The 27,296-nt window shown below is 45.7% G+C and overlaps 1 protein-coding gene across 1 annotated transcript in view; it reads right to left on the bottom strand.

Annotated features, from left to right (window-relative positions):
- Window positions 1-27,296, bottom strand: part of LOC138579584 (keratin, type I cytoskeletal 9-like) — a 117,121-nt gene that overhangs the window by 24,598 nt on the left and 65,227 nt on the right. The window contains exons 15-16 of the mRNA XM_069649855.1: window positions 8,529-8,567; window positions 6,091-6,120 (exon numbers count right to left, since the gene is read on the bottom strand). Coding sequence (XP_069505956.1) covers window positions 6,091-6,120; window positions 8,529-8,567 — 69 coding nt within the window. The remainder of the gene's footprint in view (window positions 1-6,090; window positions 6,121-8,528; window positions 8,568-27,296) is intronic.

Raw genomic sequence — 27,296 nt, 5'->3', positions numbered from 1 at the left:
GCACTGAAAGTTTTTTTGTTTTTTTTGCACCAGGGCAATGTATGCCCAAATGCCAATGCCACACAAAATGGCACTTGTACAAGTGCAAAGATTCAGCAACCAAGGACGCAGAATGGACTGTCCTTGCAAATAAAGGCCTGGTAACATGAAGTGGATTCGGCTATAAGTGCTAAGGATGTTGTCAGAGCATCTTCTCAGTTACCATTGGAATCAGTGATGGATAACTTGCCCCCACCCTGAAGTGACATCCCGAGAAGTGATGGAACACAACCTTTCACCCCTTGCCAAAAAAGGAAGTGGCATAACATAGCATTGTTTCTGAGTACACTATGAAAAATATGGTTACAATATCAGTGTAACATCATATACATTTCATACAAGAACGGATCACCATATGTATCGTTAATATCAGCGCGCAAAGGCCCATATTACCGAATTACCGTGAATGCAAAAAGATGTCCAAGGCCAAATGATAATGATGTCTTATTATATAGCACTTGTGCTTAAGCGCTTTATATAGAACAAATATACATACAATATCACCCAACCTGTGGGCGTACTCATTTATCAAACTCATCAGGATGAAAGGCTGAGATGACCTTGCTGGGAGTCGAACCTGAAAATCACACACACATTGCAGCAGCCAGCTCTCAACCCACTGAGCTAGCTCACTGCTATAGCTATAGGAAAAACCAACCACTCCACAACAAAGAGCCACATGCTGATGATCACAGCCCATGAGCCTCAATAAAAAAATAAAGCAAGGGAGACCACAGGGACAGCAAGGGAGACCTCAGGGGTTTGCAGTTGCGACCTCTGGCGATCCCGGCCCTAAATGACGTCCATGCTATGCTCATCTGTGTGCACTATGCTGCCTGAGCGTGCACACACACCTTCTCTCAAACACCTCCTGCATTCTCTGCATAGCCTCAAGAGAGCGGAATTAGAGAGGGGGCCAGGCCTGCACCTCTCCTCCCTCTGTGCAGGTTGATGCAGTTCTACTATCCCACCAGTGGGGGTGAGCAGGGAATTCCATCTGAAAAATTGAGGGGGACTTCAGTCTTAGTTCTATTAACATAGTTTGCAGGTGCTGCCACTTCATCCTGTGTGTCGTTGCTGCTGGTGGTGGGAGCGGGGGGTTATCAATGTATGCCTTCAGGATGCTTGTGTGTATGTTTCTTGTATGATTGGGCGAGTGTGAACGTGTTACACAGGTTGCACCTGTGTGCAAATATCTGAAGAATATAACACACATATATGCAGGGTCTCTGTGCCCAAACAATACCCGAGGTCTCACTGAAAGGTATTCGCGGATTGCAGTGTGAGTGGTGCGGTGGCCCTTTCTGCAACCAGGGCGGGCCCTATTTACTAAAGTCCCGCAAGGACGCAAGGGACCCACCCAATGGCAGCTGCATGCGCCCCTAGACGCAGAGACACAGCTTTTCAAGCAAACTTGCATTCAGCCATGTGTCCGCTGCAGTCCCAAATGCATGGCACACACCCAGTACACATTTTATCTACATGTCGGGTTGGCATCGGTATTATAGCAACACATCTACATTCTCATCCGCCAGCCTTTCCAACGCGTGCAACTCACAGTGGAAGCTTAAAGAACCACAAGGCAAAATGGGTCCAAATTTAACACCACTTGCAGTGTGTGCAGCGAGTCTGAAGGGAGTCTGAAGGGGGAGTGGGTATCTTTACTACACAGAGCCTTCTATGAAGTGCCTTTCCAAACAAAATGAAATTTCAAAATGTCTTCCAGCGCATTGTTAACAAATTGTCAATTTTTGATAAATTCACTATGAAACATGGATATTTTTGTGCAGCTTATTAATATTGCATAAGTGCACATGTGTATTGGGCGCAGTGCGTGTTGAATGCTAGTGATGTGCACATGCTTCAATTCCGACGCCACCCCTCCCTTGGCGGAGCTGCACGGGGTGCCGCGCACCCCCGATGGGTGGTGCAGCTTGCATTTGCTCTGTGTCTGTTCTTTTTCGGCTGTGTGAGCACTGCTCTAGAAAGGCAGGCCCGGGGAAGAGAATATTGCACTGCCGAGCACAGGTGCTGTAATGTGAACATGGAGACAAGCAGCCACACCCCATTCACGAAAATGCAGCGCCAAAGCACCCTTTACAAGCATTGGCAAGGCAGGCCACAGCCAGGCGGGGCCACTTTGACTTACGTTGTTAGTTGATTATTGAGGTCTCTCTCTCGCCGAGTCTCGGACTCCAGGTCGAGTCGGCATTGCCTGGCAGGAGCAGTCTGTCGGAGAGTCACACTCTCAGGAGGAGCCAAGCATGCGTTGTTGCCTGCTGCTAGTGGCTTCTTCTGGAAGGGAGGAGGCTGCGCAGCAGTGCATTGCGCACTTGGCACGTGTAGAATGTTCACCCGGGCCGGCCTGGCTGGGCACAACCATGAGGGGAGTGTGAGGGGGAATGCTCCGAACGCAGAGGAGCTGATCTTCTTGTTGTTGTAACTTGTAACAAGAATCTTTACAACCGACACGGCGCTGCTGCTGAACTGGGTGCAAACTTCAGAGTCTGAAGTTTGCACGCATCACTGCACATGCAGAGAAACACACAAACTGGGGGAAGTGGGGAGGGATAAATTATAATTGCCATTGTATCCCCCCACCTAAAATTGTGGGATGGGATTTGTCCCCTCCACCCGGCCCCTCCATGTCCTATGCCCAGGTCTACAGGGCAGGAATGTGGGTTGTGCCAGTAGCAGCACACACCTCATGGAGGAACTGATTTTTTACACCTAGTCTATTCACTTTGTCCAGTACAGCTTAATGTAGTCAAGAAGGTTGTTAGATCATGTTTGTCAGCAGCATGTCTATATAAGGATATCTTCCATTCCCCCTGCCCTTACATTTCCCATCTATTGCTATCAAGAGGTAAATGTAAATACAAGTGCAGATTTTTAGTGTCTCCTGATTTCCTAGTTCTACCCTCACTGCTATTAACAACCTTTAACCTCTAACATTCTACCTTCCACCATCTACCACCTGTTTGCACCCCAATGTTGCACATTATAATACTTACATAATAAAACAAGCTTTGCAAATGATTGTATGTCTACACCTGGCTGGTCAATGAGAGGACATGAGGTGGTGCCACAGCATGGTCGAGGGAGAAGGTAAAGCTGCACAAACTCATGAATGGGGTTACACTTATATATACTTGTGCACTCACAAAATCACTCCTTCTCTGCAGGTCATGCTCGTGCTCCTACATACCTTGCTCCATCTCTCCGCCAATGCCTTTGCAATTTACTCCTTAGCCAGGAACTTTGCTAAGATCAACGATACCTTAAATGCCCCACTTGTTCATTTATCTCCCCCCTCTCTCTCTCTGTCTTTCTCGCCTCCTTCACCCACCGCCCACACCCATACTTTACACAAGTAGTATAGCTCAGTGGCAATGCACTCGTCTTGGAAGCAGGACGAAACAGAGCAACACAGGCTCGAATCCCGGGTCATGCTTAGACACTTCTTCAGCGTGTTATAAATAACCAATTATACGATTATTATATATACCTTATCGTTCCTTCATTCCTGCTCCCCATCCACACAGAGGAAAACCTACACCAATCCTCCAAGCAGCCAACTCAGCCTTTATTCCTATGGATTCCTATGGATTCCTTTGCACCACAATCAACTATGGAACTTGCGCCTCTCACCAACTCCTACCACTTCACCATCTTTAACATCCCTCACCACTAGGTCCTTACCTGGCTGCTTCAATGTAGCTTGTCTACTACTCATCCTAAAAAAGCCCACTGCTAAACCCAAGCAGCCTACACAGTGCCAGACTGTCACACCTCCCTCACAACTCTCCACAGTTCAGGAATGTGTGGCATTCGATGGGTTGCCACCTACAAGGAGAGAAATCAACTATGTCCACATGAATCCAGGTTCCCAATCAGACACGCACCGAAATACACTCAGACTATGAATCCACTTTCTTCATTCTTTTCATATGGTAATGGTTATTTGTAAAGCGCCTAAACAGATGGCCAATGTTTCAAAGCACTTAAGGAGGGAGGGAACAAGGGGAAAAAACAGCAGTCATTCTGAGCCCTTGAATTTCTGAACGATACAAGTCTGCACGGGCAGAGTAAGTGCATATAATACAATGAACAGGGTAGATAACAGCAAATAGGTCTGACGATGATTCTGCAGTTTATCCTAAAGAGTTTCCTAGTTGATATTTCAGCAGCATTTCACACTGTTAATCACCCCTCCCTTCTTGCATCCACTGAGTCTCTGACATCAGCAATTCTGTGCATTCCTTGACCACCGTTTGCTTTTATGATTGTTGCTTTGCCGGGTTATGTAACCCAAACACCTCCAAACATAGCCCTCTCCAAGTGGGAGCCCCCAACGCTCTCTGTGACACTCTACACCTCCTCTTTTGTTTAATGATTTATTAATATACTTAAAGCCAACAGGCAGTGTATACAACAGATAATACAAACAGTCACAAATGCATAAACATTTCCAATACTTAATATCCGTTGACAACATTTCACTAAAACATTAAGAAAACTCATTATTAAACGTTTGAAACATTACTTCACATTTTAGGTCATTAAAAGGGACAGAGTCTGTGATAAGTGGTGAGACCATCCCTGGGAGATCATGTGTATTCGAGGGAGGTAGCACTAAGCAAACATTCTAATGTGATCTAAGATAATCGTGATTTAAATCATATACACATGTTCTCTAAAAATTCTGATTCTAAAAACACTTATAATAGCTACAATTCATACATAAAATAACACCATATAATGGATCACCTCTTTTGTTGAGCTCTCATCTATGACTAACCTTTGCAGAAAGCACTCCCTTTTTCCTCTTCTTGCCCTCCCTTACCACAGTAATATTCACATGAATTGCTGTCTCTCTGCTATCCCCAACTGCATCATTGCCTCATGTTAAACTTCTCAAAGACGGAAGTTATCTACCTCCCAGGCTGTAATGTCCCACATCTGCATCCCTCCCACAAAGTCATCTGACCTCCTCAGATCTACCTCATGGCTTGCAACCTGAGATTCCTCTTTGCAAGGGACTCAAACTTCAACACTTCATACTGTCCAGCAGCACTGCTGACAAACGGAACCTAAAAAACATTAGAAACATCTGTTCTCACCTCAGCTCCTGCTCGGCCAAAACTCTCATTGATATTTTTGCTTTCAACAGACTCAATCACTGTTGAAACCTCCTTCGGCCTATGGTTCTATTCCGTGGGTCCAAAAACAAAGATCTGAACTTTTTAGCTTGCATTCTCTATAATCTTCCCCATTCCCCCCACACCTCTGCCCACTGCATGCATGTCGGCTGGCACTCAATGCATCATCAAGCCTTTCACATTCTTCATACTACTCTGTAGTCTTTAACAGTATGCATGGGCTTGCCGCCCCAACTTCCTACATCTATTTCCCGCTGCTCACTACCATGCATGCTTTGTTCTAATGTTCTGCTTAACCTTGCTGTCACCCAATCACAATGGGCTGCCCTCGCTTCCACTCCTACCCCCTCATTGCCTCCTACCAGGGGGGCTCTTTATCAATATGCTACGTACTATTCTAGCATTCAATTAGGCACATACGCAGCACCTCCTGACTCCTAAAGTTAACATTTCCACTGACCCATCTCCTTATCCCTGAGTCCTAACCCCCTTATCGGCCATCTTCCCTGCCCTCTGCTGTACATAACATTGGCGTGCCTGCTGCTGGTTTGTTTGTAAAGCGCTTCTGTTTGAAGAAGAATTGGCCTACAGCTCTCAGTATTTGGTAACGGTAGATCATGTCTGGGATCACCAGATCCATTCGCAAAAGGTCCTGATTATTTTAATCTGACAACATTCCTCCTGCTGCGCTTGAAAGAGTAAATTCCAGTACATACACAAATTCGTGTTAATAGAGGGGATTGTGGCTTACTGCAACACCTGCTGTAAGAATTGTCAAATGACACGGCAGGAGAAGACTCCGGATGGCCTGTGCTAATAGGCTAAATTCACTTTATGAGTATCAGTCCATAACAAAGCGAGAATTGTTTTTAGGTAGAAAATCTCTTACCCCACCGAGAAGATTGCTGGTAACGCCACCCTGGAAGACGAATAGATTGTTAGGCTGGTCTAAAAAGAAATCCCCCTTCCACCGCTCTCAAACCATAAGGCATCATGGAAAAATGTGTTACCACAGTGTCCCTAAGTTTGTTCACAATACTGCTTTGTAAGAGGAACAGTGATCAGTATTAGGGGAGGACTCAAACACTGCAAAACCTGCTGTAAGGAATGGCAAGTATGTCCAAAGTTATTATGAACATAAACAAGTAGAACAATCCATTAGCAGCGGGGATCATGACACATCACAAAGCCTGCTGTAAACACAGGCCTTATCTTAGTGGATCTTTGAGTGAGAGTTTTGCAGTCTCAGCAGAATCCCCCCTCCCTCCTTACTCCCAACAGTAGGAAAAATAATGTAGGTTTTACAGTAAGTCCTCCGACAATATATAGACAACCCTTCAGGAGGATTGAAGAGATACATGATCAGAGAGGCGATTGTAGATTATGACACAGAGCGGGAGATTTTGAAAGATTGACATTTCCTCAGCCCACCACAAATCAATTCCTTTTACCCAGGCATGGCCGCCAATCCGGTCTGGTTTGCAGCATTCCTCCAGGATAAGAGAGGTTCTTATTGCATGAAGAGTAAGGAAAGTCGCAGAAACAGACCTTGTAGTCTAGAGCATAGTCTCATAACTGCATTCTCTATACATATATTTAATTATTAGGATATTACGACATTCTGATAACACTTCCCTCCTTTTTGATAAAAGCAGCCGTCATTCCCTCGTTTTTTTAGTCATCTGAGGACCATTCCTGGGAGGCAGCCAAAGGGCACCTTTCTTTCTTTTTTTGTTGCCCTTTTACTGGAACATTAATTCCTTGGACCTGGTGGATTTGCTCAAATTGTACATTCAGTTGAGCTATCTTTCAGCCGCTGGCTTGCTGTTGTTTATTTTAGTAGCCTGCTTGGTACATAAAGAACATTCCCAAGCCCCATATATCCCAGCTACCACCGTGATCAGTGTTTGTCTTCTTTATTTAAGCAACCAAATCATCTGAAAATGCTGCAGGCACAATTGTGTGTGTGTAGTAACCGGGGCTTCAGTCTTTGGCATCTCCTTTAAGAGATGTGAATGGTGGGTGATTAGAAGGAGTGGGTGTATGAAGCTGCATGTGTTGGAGGACAAGACTGGAAGGAACCGTGGTCATTTAAGATGCACTTTATCTCAGTGTTTCCTTCACTTTTTGAAGTACAGTGGTGGGAATGGAGTGGAGGAAAGGCAGGATCCAGCTATGGGGTTTGTATTACAGGGGGGAGGGGGAGGGGGGGGGCAGAAGTATGGGTTTGGTGGAGAGTGGAGGGAAGGGAGACTCTCGCCTATAGAGATTGACTCGTTTTTTTCCCTACACTTTGACTCCTGCACCACCGTGTGAATATTAGCAGTATTGCCATGATTGGATCTGAATGTAGTGCCCCCTAAGCACTGAAGAGCTTGGAGAACATGACAGACACCCACCGCATTGGACATTAATGAACATATAGTGCAAGCATGTTCCATGTTTTTTCAATGCATTGGCACGAACAAGAAAGAGTTGAAGGCAAGAATCCTGCTAATGGGGCCAAAGTGATCACTGATGAAAGGATTTAGGAATAACGTTAGAGTTAGAAAATGGTAATATGTTTATTTACCTAGCAGTACACTTCACATGCAACATGAGATTGGCGCTCAGTTGGAACACTCTAAAAGAACGTTAACCTATGGTTCGAAGCTCATTTATCCAATGGTATAAAAGATTTGGCTGTCCGTTCTGACAGGTATCTAACTAAAAGACTGTGAAACACAGTCGATAGTGCAGACTTCTGGAAGTAGTGAACTTGCTGTGCATTGTTAGTGTCTTATAATGTCTCAGCTGCATACAGCCTGCTCTGCCTACCCTATGTATCCAGTTTAGACCATGAGTCAGGTGTGCAGTTCTTCCGCGTGTTCCACTGTGAGGGCCAGGCTGCAACCTCAGCAGGACTTAGCCAGGTCACACCGGGGTTACTTCACTTTCTTCCAATGAGCATTAAGCTGTACCTGGAGTCATCACCTGCAAAGTGTTCCCACTGTGTGGTTTAACACAGACAGGTGGTCCTGCTCAGCACAGAGTGAAAGCGTGATAGCCTATGTGCCTGCACTTTCCACAGCCCGGCTTGCATTCTCTCATAATTTGCAGTGATGTAAAGGTGGCATTTACGACATCTGTGGCAGACACTTTGATTACTGTAAGCAATGAGATGAATTGCAATCTCCCAGAGCCAACACAACCAATGATGGACAACAACTTCTACAAACATCATTGTGAACAGAGGTGTTTAAAGTTTGCATAGAGTGTATTTTAAATGTGCAGTGCTAAGACCATTCACATAAAACTGACATGAACTTGAATTGAAGTTGGCCTTACCAATAATCCACCGGAAGACACGTGACCGCCACCAACGCCCTGAAGAAGAAGTGAAATAAATCTTTAGCAAAAACAAAACTGGTGCAACAGCAGGATCTCTTCCCCACCCTTTTTAACTCCTAACCATGGCCCACGTTTGAAAGGTGCCCAATTTAGAAGAACCTCAAATAAATAAATAGTGCAAAATCAATGCAAATCACTGACTACTGTAAGCAAAGAGGCCAGTCTCCCTCTGCAGGCATCCCCAGAAGCAATGATGTCACTAAATCTGTGCAAGCATCACTGTAAGCACTGTCATGCATAGTTATGCTTCTGTCATCTTCTGCATAGTTTCATTGAAGGTTCTCAAGCACTTGCTACTGGATCCTCTCTTTACAGTAGGGTCTTCCAGGTGCATTGCAGCACATCTCGTTTGCAAGCAATGATATCCCTATGCAAGCAACACACCACAAACAAAGAACAGAAATAAAACATGGCTGACTAAAACTGCTTTCTTCATCTACCAGTCTATTACCCTCACTGGTGAGGCTTGCTCTCATAGGAACTGTGAGAAGACAGGGATTGTACCAATCAGATAAATATATGAAATATAATGAGGGGAGTACCTGGAAAAAAACATATTTTAAAGAACCAAGCAGCTGTTATGTTATGTGGTCTACACTCTACAATTCTGATAACTATGACATAAACATAACATGTATAAACAATCCTTGATGCGTGCCAGAGGTAGAACAGTACCCAAAGCAGACATGTTGGCATTGCTACAGCGGACACAAAACATAGATCTGTCTTGGAACCAACACATTTCCACTTATTTCTGAAAGAGTCGGAGATGTTTATATCAATTGAAATCGTTGTAGGCTGAGGATTGCATAGAAAAGTCCCAAGTTAACAATTAGACCAAGTCCATGATAGTCCTGCTGGAGGAAAATCTCCTGGAAACCGCCCTACCGCTTGTCGATCTGTGGGTCTGGCAATTGACATCAGATTCTCATCAGACTCTGTGCCCCATAGATTCAGCAAGGGTATTCACTCACCACGTGTGGCGATCCTCTCAAAGGGGCCCTCAAGGGCTATTTCGTGAAGTTCCCTGCATCGGTCTCTAGATATTTGTTTCTTGTTCTGTCGTGCACAGTGACAGCATGCTGAATAAAAACGCTTTATACTGGTCAACCAATCCCAGGCATATCTACAGCATTCCTCTGCATTCGCGATCACCCAGGAAAACCATCTGTGATGCTCAACAACTCTTCACAAAGGTTTTTTTTTTGGAGGTGGCTGGGTGATGATACTTCAGGCTATGAGATGGTATAACTGTCCATGGGTGTGTGGCACAATCACTGCGGTTTGAATGTTAGCAGAATCGTTATGTTTTGTTTGGCTGGTATGTTGCTATGAATGCAATGTCTCTGCACCACTGAAGTGTTTCTATCATGCACACCCTGTTGTTTTTCCCATATACGAATATTGCATTACCCCTAGAGCCGACATTCCGACATCATTTACTGTGGGTCAGATGGGGCAGTGCTGCAAAGAAAGCTAAAATGGAGAGTCTTCTGTTTTCTATATTGCTACAAGCATTGCAAAGCTACACATCCTGAGGGAATCCGTAGACACTCTCAGAAAGTTGAGACGACATGCAGATCTTTTTTCAGCCGTCATCTGCTTTGGCTCTACAGGAAGGGGCGTAGGAGACCCGTAAAATGTGGAGGGTACAGGGGACACCTTGGGACTTTGCTTTTTTTTGGTAAAAAAACTCGATAAGTAGGAATACCACCTGTCACACAGACATTAAGGTACACATTCGGGAGATCTAAATCAGGAGGCTAAACGAATGATACAAAAACAAACCGATGGCGCAGTAGGATACCTGCACACCAGCGACCATTAAACAGGCACACAAGCTGCCACATCGTGCAGACCACTCACACAAGCGTGAACTGCATGCTTTCAAATTCTGGACCGGCTAGCTTTCCTTTGGTGGAGGTATAATCTGCAATACGGAAGGAAGCAGGCATACAACACGCAGATTGTCCCTTCAAAATTACAAAGATGGAAGTGCCCGATTGTGCATGGAGTGGTCGTGATTGGTTCACTCCTTCCTACTACAGCCGTGTCAGAAACCCCCCATGAGGAAACAAATCAAGAACGAGGGCAACCACCAACCGCAGCAAAAACAGATATCTAAAGACGAAATTCCCCCATTAGCGCTCCATTGCATTCCGCACGGGTACACACTGGATGCAGGGCTGACATATGTTCCGATTATGCAGAATCCTAGTAAACCTGGGGCCAAATTACAGAAACCTTGCAGCAGCCCATGTGCCTTGTTCCCAAGATCTGTGCGCAAGCGCTAAGAGTACCCTAGTGCAAACAACCTATCATTTCAATGCCTTACTTTTATACCTGGGTAATATGTCTCCTAGTGCTTACTAGTGTGACTAGGGATCATATCAGCAGTAGGATAAACTATGGACTGGTGTTACATGCACTGAAAGTTTTTTTTTTTTTGCTCCAGGGCAATGTATGCCCAAATGCCAATGCCACACAAAATGGTACTTTTACAAGTGCAAAGATTCAGTAACCAGGGACGCAGAATGGATTGTCCTTGCAAATAAAGGCCTGGTAACATGAAGTGGATTTGCCTATATGTGCCAAGGATGTTGTCAGAGCATCTTCTCAGTTACCATTGGAATCAGTGATGGATAACTTGCTCCCACCCCGAAGTGACATCCTAGGAAGTGAAGGAATACAAGCTTTCACCCTTGCCAAAACAGGAAGTGGCATAACATAGCATTGTTTCTGAGTACACTATGAAAAATACGGTTACAATATCAGTGTAACGTCATATACATTTCATACAAGAACGGATCACCATATGTATCGTTAATATCAGCGCGCATAGGCCCATATTACCGAATTACTGTGAATGCAAAAAGATGTCCAAGGCCAAATGATAATGATGTCTTATTATATAGCACTTGTGCTTAAGCGCTTTACATAGAACAAACATACATACAATATCACCCAACCTGTGTGCATACTCATTTATCAACCTCAGCAGGATGAAAGGCTGAGTTGACCTTGCTGGGAGTCGAACCTGCAAATCACACACACATTGCAGCAGCCAGCGCTCAACCCACTGAGCTATCTTACTGCTATAGCTATCGGAAAAAAAATAAACACTCCACAACAAAGAGCCACATGCTGCTGGTCACAACCCATGAGCCTCAATAAAAAAATAAAGCAAGGGAGACCACAGGAATAGCAAGGGAGACCTCAGGGGTTTGCAGTTGCGACCTCTGGTGACCCCGGCCCTAAATGACATCCATGCTATGCTCAGCTATGTGCACAATGCTGCCTGAGAGTGCACACACACCTTCTCTAAAACACCTCCTGCATTCTCTGCATAGCCTCAAGAGAGCGGAATTAGAGAGGAGGGCCAGGCCTGCACCCCTCCTCCCTCCGTGCAGGTTGATGCATTTCTACTGTCCCACCTGCGGGGGTGAGCAGGGAATTCCATCTGAAAAATTGAGGGGGGCTTCAGTCTTAGTTCTATTAACATAGTTTGCAGGTGCTGCCACTTCATCCTGTGTGTCGTTGCTGCTGGTGGTGGTGGTGGGAGAGGGGGTTATCAATGTATGCCTTCAGGGTGCTTGTGTGTATGTTTTTTGTATGATTGGGCCAGTGTGAACGTGTTACACAGGCTGCACCTGTGCGCAAATATTTGCAGAATATAACACAGATATATGCGGGGTCGCTGTGCCCAAACAATACCCGAGATCTCACTGAAAGGTATTCGCAGATTGCAGTGTTAGTGGTGCGGTGGCCCTTTCTGCAACCAGGGCGGGCCCTATTTACTAAAGTCCCGCAAGGACGCAAGGGACCCACCCGATGGCAGCTGCATGCACCCCTAGACGCAGAGACACAGCTTTTCCAGTAAACTAGCATTTAGCCATGTGTCCGCTGCAGTCCCGAATGCATGGCACACATCCAGTACCCATTTTATCTACACGTCGGGTTGGCAGCGGTATTATAGCAACACATCTACATTCTCATCCACCAGCCTTTCCAACGCGTGCAACTCACAGTGGAAAACTAGAGAACGACCAGGCAAAATGGGTCCAAATTTAACACCACTTGCAGTGTGTACAGGAGTCTGAAGGGTGGCTGGAGGGGGAATGGGTATCTGTACTACACAGAGCCTTCTATGACGTGCCTTTCCAAAGAAAATGAAATTTCAAAATGTGTTCCGGCGCATTGTTAACAAATTGTAAATTCTTGATAAATTCACTATGGAACATGGATTTTTTGTTCAGCTTATTAATCTTGCATGCATGCACAAGTGTATTGGGCGCAGTGCGTGTTGAATGCCACTGATGTGAACATGCTTCAATTCCGATGCCACCCCTCTATTGGCGGAACTGCACAGGGTGCACACACCACCGATGGGTGGTGCAGCTTGCAATTGCTCTGTGTCTATTCTTTTTCGGCTGTGTGAGCACTGCTCCAGAACGGCAGGCCCGGTGCAGAGAATATTGCTCTGCCGAGCACAGGTGCTGTAATGTGAACATGGAGACAAGCAGCCACACCTCATGCAGGAAAACGCAGTGCCAAAGCAACCTATACAAGCATTGGCAAGGCAGGCCACAGACAGGGGGTGGCCACTTTGACTTACGTTGTTAGCTGATAATTGAGGTCTCTCTATCGTCGAGTCTCGGTCTCCAGGTCGAGTCGGCATCGCCTGGCAGGAGCAGTCTGTTGGAGAGTCACACTCTCAGGAGGAGCCGAGCACGTGTTGTTGCCTGCTGCTAGTGGCTTCTTCTGGAAGGGAGGAGGCTGCGCAGCAGTGCATTGCGCACTTGGCACATGCAGTATGTTCCCCGAGCCCGGCCTGGCTGGGCACATAACAATGGGGGGAGGGGGAATGCTCCGAACGCACAAGAGTTCATTTTGTTGTTGTTGTAACTTGTAACAAGAATCTTTACAACCAGCGTGGCGCTGCTGCTGAACTGGGTGCAAACTTCAGAGTCTGAAGTTTGCACGCATCACTGCACATGCAGAGAAACACAAAAACTGGGGGAAACTGGGGGGGTGGGTAAATGATAAATGCCATTGTATCCCCCCGCATAAAATTGTGGGGGGATTTGCCCCCGTCCCCTCCATGTCCTACGCCCAGGTCTACAGGGCAGGCATGTGGGTTGTGCCGGTAGCAACACACATCTCATGGAGGAACTGATTTTTTACACCTAGCCTAGTCACTTTGTCCAGTACAGCTTAATGTAGTCAAGAAGGTCTTTAGATCATGTTTGTCATCAGCCTGTCTATACATTGATATATTCCATTCCCCCTGCCCTTACATTTCTCATCTATTGAGATCAAGAGGTAAATGTAAATACAAGTACAGCTTTTTAGGGTCTCCTGCTTTCCTAGTTCTACCCTCACTGCTCTTAACAACCTCTAACAGTCTGTCGTCCACCATCTACCATCTGTTTGCACCCCAATGTTTGCACATTATAACACTTATATAATAAAACAAGCTTTGCAAATTATTGTATGTCTAGCCCTGGCTGGTTTATAAGAGGACATGAGGTGGTGGCATAGCATGGTCGAGGGAGAAGGTAAAGCTGCACGAACTCATGAAAGGTGTTACACTTATATATATGTTTGTGCATTCACAAAATCACCCCTACTCTTCAGGCCATGTTATCATACTGTTGGGTGTCCTGACCCACGTTTGAGCTATCATGCTGCAACATTTGGTGCTGTGGGCTTAGAAAATCCAAGATGGCCAAAAAGCCCACATGTGCGCCAGAATCGTGGAGAACCACGCAGTTTGTGCGCACACCAAAATGGTTACCTAACTTGCCACCCACCAGTGTAAAGAAAGATCTTTGTTAACAAAATCCACTGTTACTGATGTCAAAAAGTTGCTGAAATCGTGGCTCATCGGACCACTTTAAGATTCAACCCTTTTTTGGTGTTCCACATAACCATTTTACTGTAAGGAGCCCCATCAAAACAATGCTAAGCAAGGATTATTTACTACCATGTAAGAACCATTCCTGTTTAGAATGCATTAATCCAAGAAAGATCCCAAAAATGGATGCAGTACCAACAAAATCCTCAAGGCAGCGCTAGCGGTCTAAACTCTGACACGAGAACTGAGTGCAGTTGCTGACAAAGGAATTTGACTCAGCTGACTTCAAAGGCTGCATTTTAATCAAAAATTAGCCACCTGCTGTTCCCAGAGGCCAGAAGCCTGGGAAACCCTCTCACCTCAAGAGATTCACACCACAACCCAGGATATCACATGGTCATAATAACCAAATGCAAAGTGACCCCCTGGTCTGCTGACCTCAACCTCCTGGAGACCACACAATAGGCTCTTGCACTTGAATAGAATATGTTGATTTTGACTGTTTCCTGTCAACAAAGGCCTGCCTGCCAGCAGAGGCATGGTCACTGACCCACCCAAGTCTTGGAGGCGGACTCCAACACTCTGAGAACTGAATTGAAAGCAAAATATATATTTTACCGAAACACTGATAACTCTTTGTAATCAAATGACAGGAATGTATAACTTTGAGAGCCTTAATTTAAAAAATGTACCTTCGATTCAAGCCCAAACTCCAATTTGTGTGATGTTCTGGAGCAAAACCCCGCTATTTATTGACACCACATACTCTGTGTTTAAGCTAGAGATATGGGAATTTACTGGAGTAGGTATGGACAGCCTGTGTATATGTGTATAACTTTTAATGAAGAACCAAGGTTGCATAACCCACTAAAGTCGAAAATAAGTTGCCATTTTTTAATGCAAGCCCTCAGGAAGAGCAGAGTTTGAACAGAGTATACCTCATGTGATGGTTGCATGTAATTTTAAACAACTGCGTATCTGTGCAATATGTATTTGAATCAAATATAGATTTGTGGGCAAACTGACCAGAGGAGGATCCTCTGACCCATAAAACCTACAGCATCACTGACTCACATTTCCTTCCCCCAATCATGGGAGAGGGGAGAATTGGGCCAATGACAAGTAGAAAGGGGCAGGCTTAGCTAGGCCCAGGCACACACCCACTTTCAAAACACATAAAAAGAGACTGCTGGGACAGGTAGGGGGATTCAAGTCCATTTGCTGCGGAGCATGCTGACCGACGACTTCACATCCAGAGATCCAGACTTCAAATCCATCAATCTCCAGAACCTGTAGCAGTACCCAGAAAGCAGAGCAGTATCCAGAATCCAGAGAGGCTAGACCAGCAGAGCAGAGCTGACCCAGACCGCTGTTCGCAGGACCAGAGAGCTGACCCAGATCACTGAAGTGCCGAGACCAGAACCGGAGTCCAGTCCAAAACCTGACCAGATTCGTGGCGAGGCCTATTTCAAAAATATATTGTGAGTACCTAGCAGAAATGTGCAGAACCAATCTCTTAGTTAAAATAATCTAATCCAAACTATTTTAATCTAACCAGAACTGCCTCCTAGAAGTTGTCACTTGTTATTTTGCAAAGCTGTCACCTGTCATTTTTTAGCTGCAAGCTGCAACCTGTCGCTTTGAACTTTTAAAATTTCAAATCCGAAAAACAACCTTCACAAAATCGTTCATAACTCCGTAACCGTTTGGGCTAGGAACTTGGTTTAACTTTCCTCTGAAAGCTTAGAATCTTTCCAACAAACCTACTTCCTACTCCTTATACTTTCTCCGCAATCACGGTTCACGCATTCGCAAATTTTGCCGCGATTTGCGATTTGGCCAGATTTCTTTACTTGTAAAAATCAGCAGCTTTTGCCTGAACTGCTAAATTTCGTTTGCCTCTTAAGAACCATCCCTGCATCATTGCTAGAGTGAGCCTGAACTAATATTAACTAGATACCACTCACCCTGAACCTCCTGAAGGGAATTAAAAGCATTTTCAGCATATTTCTCACTGAATTGTCACCATATTCAAAGCATTTTGCCTGTGTTTCAAAACTCCTATCTGTTGTATAAGCTGCTGGGGGGGAATTGAACTGAATTCTATTTGATTGCATTCCTAAGAACTGTGTGCTCTCATCTTCATCTCCTTCAATTGCATAAGGGGGGGGGGTGAATTGTCCAAGAAAGTGATTACATTGTTTTGTTGAAATCATATTGAGTATTTTCTGTATTGCATTTTCATTCAACATTGCATCCATCTGAAACTAGATAAAGCATTCTCCACCACCTTATTCTTCGGTTCCTATTCCCAAGCGTGCTACCTCATCCTTTATACTACTCCTGGGTAACCAAATCAGTTTATTAGTAGAACATTACCCATTGTTGTTAACTGCTCATGTTCTGAAGTGTGATATTAATTATTAATTTATCATAAAAGTGTGATATATATATTGTTGAATTTTTCTCAAATAAACCTTTTAAACTTGCAAAACAGAACTACTTCTTGGCTCAGTGGGGTCAGGGGATTATAAGAGAGGGGTGTTATATAGGGGTTGTCATCCAGAATATGAACCTGGACATAAAGATATATCAATAAGGGTTTTTCATTCAGTATCCCAGGCTAGGCATTGACTTGGCTGTAGTGCTGAATTGAATCTTCTTACAAATTGGGGGCTCGAGCCGGACGTCTGGGTTAGATCTATCACTTGTGCAGATTAATACAGTGTGCCAGCTGACCTGATACACATATCCGGTCAGATCACCACGCTGTGTTACGCTGTAAAGCACTCCTCAAAGGAACGCTCTAAGGAAAAGGTCTGTTTTGCAAAAATAAAATACAAACTTCTGTAAGTCAGGAAGGAACTCAAATTCCAGAATGACGACCTTGGTAGATATGAAAATAGCCAGAGAGCACTTCTTACGTAAACTATTTGTGAGAGGTGAGTGGACTCATCAGGACCAGACGGTTTGGTTGCAGGCAATCGCACCCCAGATCACTGAAACAGGGTCAGATATATGGAGAGACCAGGGTCCCTTACATGTGGCCCTGAGTGAACTATATATGTCCCCTAAGGCCAAGGATGAGCACAACAAGATTGCCAGGGTAGTGGCATATTTATATTTACATATGGGAGCCATGCAGGACAAATGTGCTGAAGGCCAAGATCTGGCGAGTAGGCAACTGCTGGCATTACAGAAGACCCAATCTGATCTGGACTCTTCTGAGCAGAGGCTGCAGAGGAGCCAGGAGTCAGAAAATGATAGTAGGCAGTATATCATTAAAATAAATGAGGACATGGATATACTGCAACAGGAAAAGACAGACCAGGATACCAGAATTCTGGCTTTGCAGAAGGAACGCAAAGACAGTTTGGACTCCCTACTGCAGAGCCAGAAAAAGCTGGAGCAACAGATCAATTTCAACAGGGCATGCACAGAGCAGGTAGCCACCCTGCAAATCCAACTAGACAGAGAGAAAGAGGAGAGCAATAAACTGATCCTGAAAGACCTGGATACCCAGGCAGAGTTTGATCAGGAGCGCCAGAAAGCTGGTGCCTTCCAAAGGCAAAAGGACGACCTGGCGTCACAAATTCAAGCTCTTGGTGAGGAAAGGGACACCTTAGGCCAGGAAGTCTGCCACTTAAGAAGAAAAATGGAAGAAAATCACTTGGCCCACCAGGGACTGGGTGACCTCCAAAAAGAACACCAGGACTTGCTAGAGCACACCAGGAGGGTGGAGGAGGCTCTGGCAAGACAGGAGCAGGCCAATAGGGACACAGCTCAGGAGGTAACCCTCCTGCAGCAAAGACTGGCCCAGTGCTCCAGGACCAATCAGGAAACGCAGAGAGAGAATGAGGCTCTCTGCCAGCACAACGATAGGCTCCAACAACAGGTAGTGATGCAGGAGAGACTGATAGAGTCTAGTAAGGCCTTAACTAAGGAACTGAAGGCGCAGGCTCTTGCATTGCAACATGGAGCAGGGGCGGATAGAGACCAGGTTCGCTGGGAAAGGGAAACTCCTGAGCATAACCTCAGGAGCCCTAGTACCAGAGGCCTTTATCTCTCAGTCCCTGGACTCTGCCACCCCCATGTCCCCTGGCGCACATGAGCACCGGGCCACAGGGATGGCAGATTACTATCCAGCCAAAAGCATGGGGCTTATAGGCCAGTACCACCCAGGTATGGAGGGGCGGGCATCTGGGTATGGGTACCCAAACAGTGCAATTTAGTGGGGAACCCCAGGAGAGTAGGCCCATTAAGGGCATCCTGAAAACCTCTGCCCAGTTAGGTCAGTGGGGGGGGGGTACCCATCAAATCCTGGCAGCAAGGAGGAATCTGAAGACTCCTCTGAGCGGTACAGGACACAGGAGACCAGGTCCCCACAATCTGCCAGCCACTCCCAGGCTCACAGAATCCGGGAAAACCTGGAAGAGCAGACAGGAACCACTGGGAGCAGTGCCTCTGAGTCAGAGGATGAATGGACCAGGTTTACCCGAACCAAAAAGGCCAATAAGGCAAAAAGGGCCTTGCATAAGGACCCATTGAAACAGATTAAGGCAATCAGGAGTGTCATCACGCCTTATCATAAGAACGCCAAGTATTCTGTTTGGGAACACTTGCAGCTCTATGAGCAAATGATGGAGACCTTTCATTTGAAGGACAGCCAAAGCTGTATTCAGTATGTAAAGTGGACATTCTCCCCAGAGTACTCCAGTTTCTTTGCGGGACTGGAGGACCAAAATCATTCAAGGTGGTCCACCTATAGGGCGGCCATCTTGAAACATTTTTCTGTGCACAGAAATCCCCAAGAGGCTCGCAAGGCAGCCTACAATTTGCAATGTGGGGAGGATCAGGCCCCACAAGAATTTGTGCAAGAACTGAAACGTGCCTTTGCGCAGACCACCAGAAGGGTGCGCACAGACAGCAGAGAATTTGTCAATACATTTTTCCATGCCTTGCCCAAATACATCATGACCCAGCTCGTGAGAGATTTTCACGAGAAAAGATCTTTAGACTGGGTCATTGAACAGGCTACCCGGATCTATGAGGTGCAGAAGCCTATCGAAAATAAAAATAACGCGCCGAAAAACCCCAAAACCAACAGCACCCCTGCTGCTGCCAAGGTGGCAGAGGTAAAGGTCACCCCCGTTTTAGATTTGGAGATGGGGGGGGGCCTAAAAACCTGCCTGCACCAAATAATTCACAGCCCAGAAGGCCCTCGGGCCAGTCACAGACAGGGAGTCGAGGAGGTAGTCCCACAAATGGGGTCCCCCGCTCCCCTGACTATGTAAGTCCCCGCTACAAGGGAAACCGACCAATCCTGGGTTATGTGTGGACTCCTCCAGCCCAATGGGGGGGGGATCCAGCCAAGCACCTGACCCGGGGAACTTCCCTCCCAACTTCCCCCAGGAGGGCACAAATTCTCCAAATCCTAGGCAGAACTTTTTCCCCAGGTATCCACCCAATTTCCAGCCCCAAAATCATCCATCCTTCTTTCCCCAATTCCCTGAGCCCAGACAACCTAATCCGGGAGAGGGGAGGCCAAGGGTGGAGGGGTACCAAAATCTTCCCAACCAGGGGTACTACCAGAGAAGGGATAGCTACCCTTCCGGGATCAGCCCAGGGGAGAAAATAGAGCCCCGTATCAGCCTGAGCGGGTTTCCCAGTTAGAGCGCCAGGTCCAAAATATGGCACGGGATCTGGGTCACATACTGAGGGCTCAACAGAACCCTCAGATGAGCATGCCACCGCAGAATGCCCCAAACTCTGGACCTGGTGCTCCAGAACAATGACGGGGCAGCACCCCGATAACACACCGGTTCCCAGGGAGGAGGCACAAGGGTAAGGGGGGTGTAAAGCCTTGGAGGAAGCTTCCTTCACAACTTGTAAACAGCCCCTGGAAAACCAGGAACCGGAAACAAAATCTCCTGCCCCTGAAAGCCTGCCTCCCAAGGAGCAGAGGGGGGGGGGGTAGGAGAAACAAAGGACCCAAACAGACCCACTTTGTGGAGGAGGTACAGGTCTTCCAATTTGAGGGAGAGGGATCCTCAGAAGATCCTGGGAAAAGGATCTTCTCCTTCAGAGATGGGGGAACTCCTCCCAAGGAAAAATGGGTCCCAAGGGATGCCAATTCAGACTGGGGAGATATGGAGACTGAGCTACCGCCGCCCATCATCTCATCCCAGAAGCCACAATACCGAAATCCCCTGGTTCAAACCCATCCTGGTGACTGCATCCAAGAAGGGGGGGCGGCCCAGAACCGGAACCAGGTGAACCCACAATGGCTCTGATCTCCAGTTGCCAACTTTTTCTTTCAGATTCCCAAGGCTCTCCACAGAATTCTGCCAAATCTCTTCGCTAGCAATGTCCAAAACCAGAAAGTTAGCCCACCAGTTGTCCAAAAATGTGCATTATCTGTGCCCCCTTGAGGAGAAGGAGGGAAGATACTATGCCCCGGTACGAGTACAGGGGCAGGGTACAATTTTGGCACTGGTGGACACTGGATCCCAAGCTACCCTTTTGTCCAAAAGGGCCTTTGAGGAACTAAATGCAGGAAGGGGGGAGAATTACCGAATTCCTCTCACCTCTCTTCCTGGACAACTGCAGAACTTTGACAGGAAGGAAATTCCTGTTGAGGGGACTGCAGACTTGGACATTAAAATTGGGCGACACAAGGTGAAACACCTGGTCATAGTAGTGACTCCAGAGGGCACCCCTTGTTTACTAGGGAATGACCTCCTGAGAAGGTTGTCACCCCTAATAGATTGTGTAAACAAGGTCCTCTGGACCCAGACTAGCCGACCAATAAAATTAAAACAGAGTGTCAACCATGTTAGTTTAAACGCCACCTGCCACATGGTTGAACAAAAATCTGACCAAGTAGAATTTCACTTCCGGAACAACCAAACTCCAGACGTGACAGTAATAGCAGTAGGACAACAGACTGGTGATGGGGGGTCTTCTCTATTTCTGAAAATCAACCTCCCTTCCAGTTTAAGGTGGTATTCCACACTGGAAGGAAACACCCTGAAATTCTTTACTAATCCACATTCAGAAACTCCCACTCCTATCGTCCAGAAAGATGCGAAATCAGCTCAGAGCCTGGCTGATATTCAGCAAATTGGAGAGCAGTTGTTCATCTCTGTCCAGTTAACTGAAGGGAAGGACTCTGTTCTCGCTCGAGTGTGTGTGAACAACGGTAAGAGCTTCATCAGCGAAGCCATGTTCCGCCAACTCCCAAAAGCTCCAGCCATTCCCACATTCAAACTGATAGACAAAAGGGAAATGGACCTGGAAGCACCTAATTCCAAACATCTCCTGCCAAGCAGGTGTATGCTCAAAATCTCCATTGGCAACAAGAGCATAGTCCATAATTGTTGGGTCGTGCGAGACGTCACTGCCGCCTTTTACTTAGGCAGTGACATTCTCAATCGCTTTGCCATTAGTTTGGACCTAATAAACTTCAAAGCTTGGTCCCGATTAGCGGATAATCCCATGGGCTTTGATGATCCAGAAAAAGCATTTAGGTCAGCTCAATTGCTACCTTATGCAGTTGAAATTCAGATCAAAGAGGAAGTCACCATCCCAGAAAGGACCCGACAATTCTCCCTGGAAGTGAAAGTTAAAAGAGGACAACATTTGAAAAACCCTGATGCTTACATACATCTAAACGCTTCTCTCCAACAGCAAGGGTTGGGGGTAAACCCAACTCCATTAGTCAACATAGAACATGACACCATTCTAATAGAGGTGGATAACAGCGACTTAAAGAGTATTACTCTAGCCGCAGGCACCATTATTGGAATGGCGGTTGATGACCGACATTTTTCCATTGATTTAGGAAATGAACTGTTAGGACCAATCCCCAAGGACTGTTTTGACAGTGACAGTGATGACAATACAACACCAGACAGGATTTTTACCCGGCATGGGGGGAACTTCCTGGTGTACACTTCCTGCCCCTATGGTAAGGAAGATGTGACTTGTGACTTCAGGAGGGATGAGGTGATTTTCCAGGTCCATGAGGGTTGCCTTTCCCACCTGAGGCCTCCAGTCCAAATCAGCACTCTGACCAGGGACTTCTCCACCCAGCGATTTGCGATTTGGCCCGATTTCTTTACTTGTAAAAATCAGCAGCTTTTGCCTGAACTGCTAAATTTCGTTTGTCTCTTAAGAACCATCCCTGAATCATTGCTAGAGTGAGCCTGAACTAATATTAACTAGATACCACTCACCCTGAACCTCCTGAAGGGAATTAAAAGTATTTTCAGCATATTTCTCACTGCATTGTCACCATATTCAAAGCATTTTGCCTGTGTTTCAAAACTCCTATCTGTTATATAAGCTGCTGGGGGGGAATTGAACTGAATTCTATTTGATTGCATTCCTAAGAACTGTGTGCTCTCATCTTCATCTCCTTCCATTGCATAAAGGGGGGGTGAATTGTCCAAGAAAGTGATTACATTGTTTTGTTGAAATCATATTGAGTATTTTCTGTATTGCATTTTCATTCAACATTGCATCCATCTGAAACTAGATAAAGCATTCTCCACCACCTTATTCTTCTGTTCCTATTCCCAAGAGTGCTACCTCATCCTTTATACTACTCCTGGGTAACGAAATCAGTTTATTGGTAGAACATTACCCATTGTTGTTAACTGCTCATATTCTGAAGTGTGATATTAATTATTAATTTATCATAAAAGTGTGATATATATATTGTTTAATTTTTCTCAAATAAAGCTTTTAAACTTGCAAAACAGAACTACTTCTTGGCTCAGTGGCGTCAGGGGGATTCTAAGAGAGGGGTGTTATATAGGGGTTGTCATCCAGAATATGAACCTGGACATAGATATATCAATAAGGGTTTTTCATTCAGTATCCCAGGCTAGGCATTGACTTGGCTGTAATGCTGATTTGAATCTTCTTACAATACAGACCTTGCTCCATCGCCCTCCCTCTCTCCTCCAATGCCTTTGCAATTAACTCCTTAGCCATGAACTTTGCTAAGATCAAAGATACTTTAAATGCCCCACTTGCTCATTAGTCTCCCCTCTCTTTCTCTGTCTCGTCTCCTTCACCCAGCGCCCACACCCATACTTTGCACAAGTAGTACAGCTCAGTGACAATGCACTCGTCTTGGAAGCAAGACAACACAGAGCAACACATGCTCGAATCCCAGGTCGTGATTAGAGACCTCTTCAACGCGTTATAAATAACCAATTATACGATTATTATATATACCTTATCATTCCTTCATTCCTGCTCCCCATCCACACAGAGAAAAACCTACACCCATCCTCCAAGCAGCCAACTCAGCCTTTGTTCCTATGGATCCCTTTGCACCACAATCAACTATGGAACTTGCGCCTCTCATCAACTCCTACCGCTTCACCATCTTTAACATCGCTCACTACTAGGTCCTTACCTGTCTGCTTCACTAATGCTTGTCTACTACTCATCCTAAAAAAAACCACTGCTCAACCCAAGAAGCCTACAAAGTGGCAGCCTGTCACACTTTCCTCACAAGTCTACACAGTTCAGGAATGTGTGGGTTTCGATGGGTTGCCACCTACAATGAGAGAAATCAACTCTGTCCACATGAATCCAGGTTCCCCATCAGACACGCACCGAAATGCACTCAGACTATGAATCCAACTTTCTTCATTATTTTCCTATGGTAATGGTAATGTTTATTTGTAAAGCACCTATACACACGGCCAGTGTTTCAAATCGCTCAAGGAGGGAGGCAACAAGTGGAAAAAAAAAACATTCAGAGCGCTTGAATTTCTGAACGATACAAGTCTGTGCAGGCAGAGAAGTGCATATAGTACAGTTAACAGTTTAGATAACAGCAAATAGGTCTGACAACGATTCTGCAGTTTTTCTAAGAGCATTTAGGTGCCACCATGGAAGGAGGGGAGACAGGGAATATAGACGATCTTCAAGGCCCAGTCAGTCAGAAACTGGGTAAGGGCTGAAAGTTGCCACTCGCATCGACCAGTGCAGTAGTGATGAGGCAAGTGCAGGCCCGTAGGCAAGGGTGAAAGGACTGGCGAGGGTGCCTGGGACCTGTGGAACTCTGAGGTACATCAGGTGGGCAGTCAGCAAGCTGTGTGAGGACACGAGTGAGCAGTCTGTGCTGCTGCCTAAGTGTTCCTGCTCTTTCAGCTGTATTTTTTATTTCGAGCCTGGAGGTGGAGTCTTCCCTGATTATAATCACATTCACAACACGGAGAGGCCGCAGAGTGAGGACACAAGTGAGCAGTCTGTGCAGTTTGTGCACGGCCAGGCCACCGGGCTGTGTGTTAGAGCTTTTGATCTCTTGATCTCTCCAGAACTTTTAACTACAACTACAACCAGCAACAGCAACAAGATTCGGGAGGTAATTGCTTGCATGTGCTCTTTTACCCCACTCTAATCCCCGCTGTTCTGCTTTGCTGTTTTCCTGCTTAGCAAGTTTCATGTTTAAAGTCACTTGAAAACTGCCGCATCAACCCCGTATTTAGTGCATCAGCCTGTATTCCCGCTTTCCCGCATATGGGTTTTGCTACCATTTGGGAGGGGCACACAGGGGTGAGTTAAAACTGTCTGCAGTCTGGCGCATTCACAGCGCCCTGATTACAGTGCCCGGATATTTTTTAGGGCATCCATACATTCTTGATTCGCTGACTATGGGAAACAACTATCCTTTTGCGTAGAGCTCTTGGTCTAATTTAACATTAGCACACTAAGGTGGGGACTGCGGGCTAATAGACTTTGACCCACGTGCTGAGACCCCATTCTTAGGCAACAATAATTTCAAACTTCAAGTGTGGGTGAAATCAATATACTTAAAATCAGCAAAGATTTTGAGGACTCTGTGTGGCCCTCTATAAACCAAAGTGTGGTTTCTGTGTCCCCAGGAATTATGCGAGTGGCCAGTAAGAAGAAGGGAAATTAACAGTACTTTTGAGCAAAAAAAGTCGAAACCCTATAACGTTTGGAGGCCCTAACAGGACCCCTGAACCACATCATCAATTTTAATCTATGCCACAGCACCAAGTCAAAACAGTAACCCTGTGGAGAAGGGCACTTTTAAACGCTATAAGTCTGGGGGCGGCGTCTTTATCCCACCTCAAAGCGTCTACCCCTCAGACCTTCAACGCCCACATGTTCTGGCCTGGTTGGTGCATAGGCACAAGCCCAGGCTGAAGCGGGCCAATCCACCCCGCTAAATGACCCCATTTGTGACCTGCTCCCAGCTAACTTGAACTATACTTCAACCATGACAACAATGAAGAAAACGATTGGGAACCTTTTTCAGTAAGCCCAGTGGGTCTCGCTGATGCCGGACAGGGAATTTCTAATGAAGACCCCGCTATTTGCTTATAGTCCGGTGGTCAAATAGAAATGGCAACAAATAACATTGACCTACTTGATGAAGAATTATTGGAATTGGACAATCGGGCCTTGATTGAATCGTCTTACGAACTCAATTCATAATCAACGACATGGGAAAACGATCCTAGATTCAAAGACTTGCACATGAAGTTTTCTCTGAGAACAACAAGCGCTATGGCCAAAGCACCCCCATTGGAGGTAAAGAAGTCGAATGAACTTACCCCTCCAACAATATTGGCTCTTCATTTTGTATTGAGCTCACTGGTAAAAATCTTTAAAAATCTAAAACTTGAAGTACAGCAACAATCAGACACTCACCTGGAAATAACAAAGGAACTGGAAATGGGCGAAATCACCATGGTTGCTATAATAACAGCTCTAAATTAGTCAGTGATTGAGAGAATTATGCTCACAATCTATAGTGCAAACATCTAAAATTGATTTTTTAACTGAACAGTGGGGAGGGGGCAAGGAAGAGATCAGGTCCCTCTCTGAGAAACTTGACTACTTGCATCAATCATCTCCTGGGCCCACTCTCCTGCCCCCAGAGAACATCAATTGAAACGAAGGGGTATTCCCATGTAAATAAGGTTTGGCAGTTGATTAAGAGGCTGCCAGCAGTTATTTGACTTGTAGCTATCATGAATAAACCATACAATTTAACACCCCTTCATTTCAGTCTAATCCTCCACTTTGTTTCCGGGGTATTTGGGGTTCCTCTTTGTTTCCATTCCAGAGAACATCAAACTAGTGGATGAGAAAAATGACACCCCCTCTCAGCCTCGGCAATAGAGGAGTTTCTGCATTTAGCACAAGTGGCGTATTTGGAACCTCTCTGTAAGGACTCTGATGAGGTCTCAAATATAAATATATCCTCAATATCAAAGAAAGAGGTAGCCCCACGAAAGAACATCTAATGGGAAGACCAAAAATCGAAAGAAAATATGAACAAGGGTCCCACTGAAATTCCAACTTTAGCTGGGTATAATCCTGCCAAATCAAAAAAGAAGAACCACAAGTCAGGCAGCGACTGCTTCATCAGAAACCTTAAAGGGGAGCCTGGGCCAGATCAAGCTGCAGACATCTCAAAAGTGTCAAACACTGGAAAAGGTAAAAAGGGTAAAAACTGTTTAAAAATTCAGGAGCAACCAGGGAAAGTGTTTCCTGTGGGGCGGGGGGGGGGGGCAAAAGTAACAACTACAGAGGAAATTCAAACTGATCAAATTATTCACCCTAGGAAACTAGATTCCATCTTCCTGAAACCAACCCCAAAACCTAAGCAGAAGAACTTGATGCTGAAACTTGCGCCGAATCTAAGAATTTGGGCTTGCAGAACTCGGCTGACTCAGTGAAAGTTGACTCAAAGCCTCCTGAATTAAGACAATTGAGTTGAGTTAATCAACAGTCCCTTATGAATCCTGGAATCATACCTATAGCCCAACTGAGTATAGGGGCCCAAAACA

This window comes from Ambystoma mexicanum, chromosome 3p, assembly GCF_040938575.1.
Source record: "Ambystoma mexicanum isolate Mex_15411 chromosome 3p, UKY_AmexF1_1, whole genome shotgun sequence".
Taxonomy (NCBI): domain Eukaryota; kingdom Metazoa; phylum Chordata; class Amphibia; order Caudata; family Ambystomatidae; genus Ambystoma; species Ambystoma mexicanum.
This window is presented reverse-complemented; position numbering and strand designations above follow the sequence as displayed.